Source organism: Rousettus aegyptiacus, unplaced genomic scaffold (genome assembly GCF_014176215.1).
Source record: "Rousettus aegyptiacus isolate mRouAeg1 unplaced genomic scaffold, mRouAeg1.p scaffold_m13_p_17, whole genome shotgun sequence".
Classification (NCBI taxonomy): domain Eukaryota; kingdom Metazoa; phylum Chordata; class Mammalia; order Chiroptera; family Pteropodidae; genus Rousettus; species Rousettus aegyptiacus.
The window spans coordinates 26624977-26634593 of NW_023416292.1; the positions used below are offsets into that span (position 1 = coordinate 26624977).

The window sequence follows — 9617 nt, forward strand, 5'->3', positions numbered from 1 at the left end:
TGCGAGGCACGTGTCGCCCCGGAAGGATCTGCTCGGCACGCCGACGACGCGAGGGGCACGGCCGGCGTTCTCGTCACCCGCACAGACCGCGGCGTCCGGGAGGACCGGACGGGACTCTGCCGTCGGCTCCCGCGTCACCCGGGACATTGGACAGCTGTCCCCCCACATCGTAGGCCCTCAGGGATGGTTGACACGTGTCCCCGAAGGTGAACAGCGCTTGACAAAATACTAGATTGCGATGCACGCCCTTTCCCGGCGCGACCGGAGCCGCTCGGAGGCGGAAGCGTCGTCGGTGCTGGGTGCTGGGTGTGGAATGACGTGTCTGGGGGTGGGGGGGCGGTGAAAGGTGGGTCCTGCCTCCCACCTGGACGCGGGTGTGAGCGCCGCCTCCCGATGGAGGAAGCAGGGCTCCGCGCCCCGCTGTGATGACCTGTCATCGATGCCAGTTAAATGCCCGGTTGCCAGTCGCTTCGCGGGCCCCTCGGAGCTGCAGTCGCCGGAACGTTGTCCCAGAGTCAGAATTCGCCGCGGCTCTGCTTCCCCTCAGTCCCACGAGACGGCCCCAGGCCGGGGGCCAGTTCACAGACTGCAGGGCCTCGGTTCCCTCCCCTGTAAAGCGGGACAGCTGGACGTGTGACCTGAGAGGTCACACTCCCCTGCCGTGGCTCTTCCAGGCAAGCAGAAAATTCACAGACAGAACGTGTCCGTCGTGAGCCCACCCCTCACCCGAACAAAGGCATCCTCGGTGACCGAACACCCGTTAACGGTGTCGTTGCATAAGTGAGAAGCCAGGGTGAATGTCCCCGGAGACGCAGACCCTTCCTGCCTAAAGGCTCTGTGGCCTGAGACAGAAGGGTGTGTGCGGCCTGGGGTGCCCACCGTGGGGTGACCTCTATTCCAGGCGCGGGCCACACTTCCGGGCACGCCCACGCTCACTGCATTCACGGCGTCTGGTTTCTAAAGCTGACTCCTGCTCTCATCCACATTCTCCTCCTCCCGACCGCGGCCAGGAAGCTGGGAGCGAGGCCAGAGGTGACCCCCTGAGAGCAGAGGCGGCTGCCCGGAGCGGGCTGTGGCCGTCCGCTCGGGGCAGTTCTGGGACTGCGTGTAGGAAACGCGGCCGCCTCCCCCACGGGGTTCCCGAGCGCAGTGCGGAGACACCCAGCCCACCTGGGGCACTGACGGTCAGCTCCCCCTGTGCCACGCGGTCGACAGGACTCATAAACGACTTCGTTGGAGACCCTTCCGCGTCTCGCCGGCCACATTTCCCTCTCTGCCTGACGGTGCAGCCCCCACGGGAAAAACCACACCTTCTCACTCCTAACCATCATCACGGAAAGGGAGTGATCAAGCCAGGCCCCAGAGAAGCAAGCAGAAAGGAGGAGCAGAGGCTCTCGCCCGCCGCCTGGGTCCCCCCCCCACGCCCCCGCAGAGCGGCACAGGGGTCACCGTGGTTCGTGACCCTCCTCGCGCATCCCTTTTGAAGGCGTCCGGCGAAGAGCATGGCGCACACAGGTTCACCAGCTCATCAAGGCTGGAAGCGATGTCGGGGACACCAGGCCACCTCCTCGAGCCACAGCTGGTACACGAGGGCCCGCCAGGTGCCACGGTCCAGGTCACGGGGCCCGCACGATGCGAAGCCACACCGGCGGGGCCCCAGCTGTGTCAGATGTGAAGAGGAATGAGGGCCCGCGACCCCTGCACCCACCCAAACCTGGCACCCCCCACAGCTTCGCCAGGGGACAGGGATCCGAAACTTACCCCTAAATAACCTCACGAGACCTCCTCTTCCTCCCTCTCCTTTTTAAAGGACTTGACTGTACCGGGAGTAAAAGTCTGTTAAGAGGATGTCGGTTTAAACCACAAAATGGAGAATTTAGGGTGGTTCCTAGGCGGAATCTTGTGATTTGAAAATTGTTAACAGCTGGGCTGGACACAGCTGCTCGGGAGGCCTTGCTGGGTTTTAAGTGGCGAGAGCCGTGGGCTGAGAGCTGGGACGCCCAGGTCCCCCTACTCTGGCACGGAGGACGCCGTTTCTAAGGTCCCTGTAATCGTATGCCACAGAGTCCTCTTTCCTAGCTTAAAATATAATAAATATCGATTTACTGAGATGCTCCCGCAAGGCAGCAACAACATCCGTTCAGAGGACCTGCAAAGAGCACTTACGACCTAAAACTGGGCATTGACTGATATTCCCGGCCTTATTTATTTACTTATTTTTTTCAGAATCAAAAAGACCCTCTGGCCGTGGACAAAATAATGAAGGACCTGGACCAGTGCCGAGATGGCAGAGTGGGCTTCCAGAGCTTCTTCTCGCTCATCGCCGGCCTGACCATCGCGTGCAACGACTACTTTGTAGTGCACATGAAGCAGAAAGGGAAGAAGTAGGGGGCACGGGGCAGCGCCCCCTGCCCTCGTGGGGGCTCCCCCAGTGAGCCGCTTGAGGAATCTCTGCCCCGCAGCCTCCCCGTGTAAGGATTCCACGAGAAGACCGGGACCCTTAGAGAGTGTACAAATGAAATCCCGCCCCCATTTTGACAAGAGAAAGAAAAGCCAGTGAAAGCCAGATAAGCTTTTGATTTTTATATTGCTTGCATCCCCTTGCCCTCAATAAACAAAATTCTTTTTTTAGTTCCTAATTTGAGACAGAATGTTTGTTCCTTCCTCAGATACCCGTGTCCCCAGCGTTGGCTCACACGAAGCCCGCGCGCCCCGGGGAGGTGTGTGGCGCAGGCTTGGGGTCCGACTTCCCTTGTTGATCTGCCCTGTAGCTGTCTCTGCCCGAAGGACCACAGCTCCGCGGAGCGAGAGGAGGCACTTCGGGAGCACGCGGTCATTCTATCATTGTCGGGCGGTCTTGCCAAGCTAATTCACTGCCTTTCCGGCCAGCGCGGTGGACGTCTGAGGGGTCTGCGTCCATTTTCCAGAGCAAAGTTTCAGCAAACTCTAGGGTAAAAATAAGTCCACAGGACAACTACTCAAAGGAGTGTAGCGTGATGCCTCCACGACATCGCGTTAACATTCACCGAGCTGTCAGGAGATAGACCGGCGCGACTCACGTCCTAGGACGGTGCTTTGGTGTTGAAATGCTAGTACTGACGTCTTGGTAAATAGCAAAACGGGTCTCCCGGCCAGTTCACACACCTCGGCACACGCACGTTACATTCTACGTGCTTATTAATAACGCAATACTCCACGAACCGGCATATGAAATTGTTCCAACTACATAGGTCTATGAAATGGAAACATTTATCTTTATGATTGGACACATCATCATTTTGGGGAAAAGTTCCATATAAGGTCATCTACCACCACAAGGAAAAGCATGCAGAAGGGAACAGGGTAGTCCAAAACTAGCTTTGGGGAAAAGAAAGTTAATAAAATCAAGGTCAAAGATAACATTCCACCATTTAACTTTGTCGCAGCCATCAAATGAGCAAAGTGAGACAACTCCCAGCGCGGTAGCTACGGGATTATGTGAGCGAGTGGGTGTCCGAAGCGGGGTCCATTACAGGGGAGTGGATGGAGGAGGGGCGCGGGCTAGCGGAGGAAACCGAGTCCAGGGATGACTCCCAAGTCCAGGCCGTGGGGCCGCGCCATGAAGGGAGCTGCTGGCTCAGGCAGCTGCCTGCTGAAGGCAAAGCCCCTGCCGCCCCTGGCAGCTCCAGAGCCACACGGCCCAGGGCACAGTCCACCGCAGCAAGCGCACATCCTCCCTGCCACACGGGCTGTGGCCCCCACATCCGCGTCTCAAAGCAGCGCCTCTAACGGGCAGAACCTCGTTCACGTCAAAACCTGAACTGCCAGGGAACCTGGAAAATAAAGTTTTCCACCGTCCAGCCTCTGCGCGCCAGGAGTCAGCGGGCCGACCCGCCATGCCTGCCACGGTGACGGCTCCTCACTCGAAGTCTTCCGACCTGCGGGCTAGAGAAGCTGACCTCTAAGGACAGGCAGCTGTGAGAGCCTCTGACGCTGCAGGGAGCAGGAGGAAGCAAAGCCACCCGGGATGTCACGCCTCTCTCTGCCCACGAGCAGGTGGATCAGTGCGGAGTCACACCCTCAGGCTGCACCGTCCGTCCGTCCCCCGGGGCGGCCGCGGTCCTGGGGCATTATAAAGCTCGCGAATGGACGGGTGACGTTGTCACAGGGAGATGCTGTGTGCTCAGATGTCCCCAGACCCATAGCAGACTTTCACGGTCTAAGCCTCTCTCCCTGGAAACAAGAAGTACCCCAGAGGGAGGGCTCTGGGGGAGGGGACAGGAGGGGTCGATTCATCGTTACCGTGCGCATGCAGATTCGAAAAAAACCTGTAAAGCAATGTGCGATCCCCAGGAGAAGACCCCAGACTCCACTCAGAAAGGCACCCAGTGCCAGAGAACTATCTGGGTCACACGTCATTAGGTGTGTGTGCGCGCGCGTGTGTGAGCGTGTGTGTGTGTGTGCGCACGCGTGTGTGTGTGCGCGTGAGTGTGTGCACGCACGTGTGTGTGTGTGAGCGTGTGCACGCACGTGTGTGTGTGCGTGCGCGTGAGTGTGTGTGAGCGTGCACCCGCGCACGCTGCGTCGAGAAGAGGCGGGGAGCCTGCACTCCCCTCACTTTAGCCCCACTGCTGACAGCACTTAGTAGGGCGCTGGCACAGGGATGATGGACGTGGGGCCCATGGCCTGAAACCCTTCCCGCTATCCAGGCGGCGCAATCGCACAGAGCCCCGGGCTGGCCTGCCGCCGGCCTCCCCACAGCCGACCAGCTCCCCGAGGGCAAAGCTGCAACTGCGGTGGCAACGCCCATCAAGAGGAACGGTCTGGAAAACTCCACTGGCTCCTGCCCTGCGGAGCCCAGAGCAGGCCCCGCCCGGAAGGAAGAACCGGGCGGTGGGGAGGTGGGGTGGGGAGGCCTCGCACGGCTGCAGGGCTCCGCTGGCTGCAGGGCTCCGCTCGCCCCAAAGCACCTCGCTTTTCCGCTTTTCCTCAGGGACTGGGTTCCCTCGCCCGAGCCCCTGAACACGAGCCGAGCGATTACCTGTGATTTAACACTCTCCTGCCCAGCTCGGCGCCGTGGGAGGAGAGGGGCAAGTACACAGATCTCTCTCAACCCGACCGATTTGAAAGTCGCTATTCAAGCACCTTCTCCAGGTCTTAACCCCAGAGGGACAGCGTGACCAGGAGTTCACTCACGGAGCAAATACCGACAAAGGGCTGCTCTGAGGACGACATCGAGCAGAGTTCTGCGGCCGATGTGACAAAAGGGTGAGCCTGGACCAAAGCACTGGCACCCCGCGACGGCCGGCGTGCTGACCGCGATGCTACCGGGCGACCACGGGGCGGGGGCCGGCAGCACGGGCACGCGGGGCCCAGAACGGCGACTCACGTCACGCGGGACGGATCCAGATGGCAAGCTGCTAGCTGGAAACGCAGCTGCGCAGGGCGGTGCGAGGGCGGAGCTTGCGATGCCTCCAGCGGGCTCCTTTTCCTCAAGATCGAGACAGCGTTCTGCGGAACAGCCGAAGCCTGGACAGGGCCTCGGTGTCCAGCAACACAGCTACGGGTCAATCGGCTGTACACGGGGTGCTACACCACGCGTGAAAGCCATGATTTTGACGAATAGTAAATAAGATGGGGGAATGTAAAGCAGATTGCAAAATTGGTATGTAATAGGTTTCCTTTCTTTTTTAAAAGATGTGTGTCTGGAGAGAGAGAGAGAGAGAGAGAGAGAGAGAGAGGTACTGGCTCGGGAAATTGCTGTCTCCAGAAAGATGTTTATGGGATTACTTCAATTTCCTTCTCTATACGCTGTAATGTTATCTAAATTTTCTACAATGATTCTACTTTTACAATCTGGGAAACGGATTGTAAAAGTGTTTATTAAGGGTCTACCAGGAGTCAGGGATTGTACGAGATACACTTCCTAAGCATTATCTTATTTAGCCCTCACAAGAATTCTGTTCAACTACTTTAATACTCATTTACAGAAGATAAAACTAAGACTCAAAAGCAGCTCCCTCAAAGTACCATAGTAAGCGGTAATGTTAAGATCTGAACTCTGATGTTGTTTTTCTTTCTTTCTATTCTGCATCTATCTCAAGGTGCTATTTGAGTAAATTAAGAATCAAACATGTTATATTTTCAAAAGAGTAAGAGATCGTGGGCTGGGAGGGACCAGTCAGAGATTTCAGCTAAGAGGCGGACTTTTGTCTGGTCCTTGCAGATTAGGAAAAATTTGGATAACAGCTCATATTTTTTTTACTAATATTATTATTAATATTTAATAATATTAAGTTCTTACACGTTCCAGGTTCCGTCCTAATGCTTTACAAGTATTAAGTCCTTGGCTCCTCTCAACGACCCGGGAGGTAAGTACTGTCACTGACCCCGCTTCAAAGGTGATCTGACCAAGGTGTGGAGCTGACAAGTAGCAGAGGCAGAATTCGAACGTGGACCGTCCAAGGGTTTAACGAAGCGCCTGCTGCCTCCCTGGGCGTGGCCGTGAGGACACAGGGGAACCCCCAGTCCACAGAGCGCCTGGGAGGCCACACGTAGTCCGGCCAGCTACCCACAAGCAAGGTGCAGCAGGTGGGACAGGAAAGGCGGGAAGCGATGAGCCGAGCACTATGTGAAGAGTGGTGGTGAGGTCACCGGATTGAAAACTACAGACCTAAGGTCTGGGTCGTTTCTACTTCGAGGCAACCAATCGATCGCATCCGGCTTGTGCAAGAGAGAGCAGGGCGGGGATCTGCATTTCTGAGAAGCGCGGAGAACAGAGGAGGGAGAGAAACCGACCTCTGCCAAGTCGTGCCTAAGCCAAGGAGGGTGAAGACCAGGACACGGGAGCCGCCTCGGGGCGACCAGACGCCCTGTGGTGGAACCGAGCTCTTCTCGGCTCCTCCCCCGACTACCACCTATCCACAAACGGCCTGCAGCCACCCTGTGTTTGGAAGATGCATGAACGTGGGCAAAGTCTGGGAGGGGCGACGTGGAAGTAAAAACGGTCACGTTATTACAGTCCTCCTTGAGAGTGTTGTATCACCCCTGCAGTAAGATCGACCAAAGGGGGAAAATTATTGCAAGTAGCTCTCCAGACACAGAGCTTGTTCTGCAAAGTCCCATTTGTCACAGTGCCCAGAACAGCTCATCAGGGAGCAGCCCCGTGTGGCAGGGCCCTCTGCCAAGGCTCGGCCTGCCCCTTGAACCCCTTACGGACACTTCCCGCAAGGCGGGCTCCGTGAGCATTAACAGTACGAGCCTCCTGCCTGTTTTTCCAGAAGAAGGAGGAAGATGATTCAGCTTTGCTCTCTGCAAGGAGGACTCTGCTCTGTCCGACCCCGTTCTGGGTGAGTCAGCGCACGGAGCCGGGTTTCTTGGCATTCTTACAGATATCACCGGCACTGAAATTTCCTTGCAAAGACGGGATTGGAGGTCCTGCAGGAAGGAGCAAAGGACAGGGAGAACGCGGCCTCCGCCTGCAGGGAGCCTGCGGGCTGGCGGAACAGCAGCCACGCCCACCAAAGCAACGGTCAAGACGGTGTGCGCGGCAGAAGAGGCGGCGAGCGGCGGGCGCCGCGGTCAGCTCTGAGGGTCGGGCGTTCCGTGGAGGAAAGTTTCTGGCGAGAAAGGACAGAAAGGAAGATGCATGTGGGGCGGGACGGGGTGGGAAGAACGAGAGGAGCCAGAGCGTGCGGAGGACGGACAGGCCCGGCCGGGCAGCCGCGAGCGCTGTCAGGGCGGCGGTGGCCACGGGCCTCGCCACAGCTGGTGGCTGCCGGGGGCGCAGGCGGGTTCACGCGACCTCGCGGGTCGCTCTAGAATTAAGTTATTCTACCTACGGCATCTAGAATAATGCTTGGCATATAGCTGACACCATATAAAGATTGACTATTGTTAGCCCTGCAACTCTTTCTTAATTTAAGTGTAGGACGTTGAAAGGAGAAACAAAATCCTGGCGGACAGGATGTATGCCGGGAGGTACCACACAGGATGTATGCCAGGAGGCACCGCAAGGCCTCGAAACCCAGCTGCCGGCCAGCAGCTCCTCCCTTGGAGTCGGGAAGACGGGCCAGGTCCTCCTCCCCTACCTGCTCTGCGGCCTCGGGCGACTGACCTGACTGCCCCGAGCCTCAGTCTGTTGATGGGTAACAGAAGCAATTATATCCACGGGTCACGGTCACTGGGAGGACCGAGGAGATAACTATGCAAGATGGGCTCGCCGGTGCCAATCAGCCACACACGGACAGGGCCGAGGCTGCTCGCTCCAGCAAAATCTTGCCGAGGAAGAGAAGTCAGACCTTTGACACCGAGGCGGTCAAACATTAATGAAGGGCGGCTGCTTTCGCTAGGTCTCTACCAAATGGCACCGCGTGTTTGTGCCAGTCAAAGTTCCTTCCGTTCTGGTTTATCGAGTCATAAAACAGGGACAGAGCTCGATTTCACTCGTGTCCAGGGCACTTCCTACGGAGACCCGAAGCTTCTAAACTACTGCAGGCAAATGAGCACTAGAGCTGGGGTTCAAAGGAACCTCAGAGCCAGGCGCTCCACGTTCTCCCTTGTGACTCCAAACGGGTTTCTCGCCTCTTTTGCAGGCCTCCGCTCCGCCACTCGAACATGGGGGGAAACACTATCCGGCCCCAAAGAATTCCGTGCAGATCAAATGGCGTAATAAATAGCGTACACTGGCTCTTTCCCGCTCTTCTCCCACTGAAATGGACCACACGTCCGTCTTCCCCTCCGAGGTTGACCCTTCGTCCCACGCTCCGGTTCTCGTCTCCCCCTGGGCACCTACGAGATGCGTCCTCTCGTCTACGTCTGTGCCGTCACGCCCTCTGCCCGCTCACTACCCTCACTCCCATCGACATTCACATTTGCCTAAATCTTCCCACCAGAAGGAAATGATGCACCATCAAATCTGTTTCCCACGAAGTTCCTGGAAAAGAAATCGCCGGCCACCTCCCCTTCCTCGCCCCCCCCTTCTCCGTTCTTCCTGATCTGTGCTGCGCCCGGTCCACTCCCCTGCACGTGCTCTCTCCCAAACTGCCACACGGCTCCCTCCAACGGGCAGACTTCGGCCCCGAGTGCGTCTGACCTTTCGGCAGGATTCACTCCCGTGGAGAGTCCCTCTTCTAAGACCTTCTCCCCTGGGCTCCGTGAGGTCTCGTTCTTCTGATTTTCCTGCTTCTCGGGCTTTTTCCTGTTCTCCCTGCGAGCGCCTCTTTGTCTCCCACCGATGTGCGTCTTCCTTGAGCACAGCTCTCTGCTCTTCGCACGCTGCCTCTGTCCCTGGGTCATCCCGTTCACACGGTAATGACCGCACTTGGATGCTCCACAGGCCCCTCGGACCCGCCACGAAACAACAATCGCGCGTTCTGGTCCGGCACATAAGAAGCTTGGAAGTCACCCCTCCATCCCAGCAAGGAAAAAACTGGATGAGCTAAACCAAAATGGACTGGCTGCTGCCGAATGGACCAACCGCCAACTCCAGCGATCACAGAGACAGCGTTCGATAAAGAGGACACAAACTGTGAAGGTCTGTGGATAGGGTCCCTGTCAAAGTAACTCATGAACTGATCGGAGTTAGCCTTGATCACTTTGGATGGGAGACCGCCTGGGAAGACCAGGTGCTGTGGGCG

General features: G+C 57.5%; 1 protein-coding gene and 1 long non-coding RNA gene across 3 annotated transcripts in view; one reads left to right on the forward strand and one right to left on the reverse strand.

Annotated features, from left to right (window-relative positions):
* The window catches only part of S100A10 (S100 calcium binding protein A10), an 8792-nt gene extending 6251 nt beyond the window's left edge, over positions 1 to 2541 (forward strand). The window contains exon 3 of one of the 2 annotated variants that reach the window (XM_016126078.2): positions 2227 to 2541. In XM_016126078.2, coding sequence (XP_015981564.1) covers positions 2227 to 2388 — 162 coding nt within the window. In that variant the 3' untranslated portion in view covers positions 2389 to 2541. The remainder of the gene's footprint in view (positions 1 to 2226) is intronic. The other variant, XM_016126079.2, reaches the window with a different exon arrangement.
* A 27-nt stretch (positions 2542 to 2568) lies between these two features.
* On the reverse strand, positions 2569 to 8947 carry LOC118612952. Its single transcript, XR_004955307.1, has 2 exons — positions 8070 to 8947; positions 2569 to 2946 (listed from the first exon to the last, which is right to left on the reverse strand). It is a non-coding gene; the product is annotated as an uncharacterized LOC118612952 (long non-coding RNA).
* Positions 8948 to 9617: the final 670 nt, after the last annotated feature.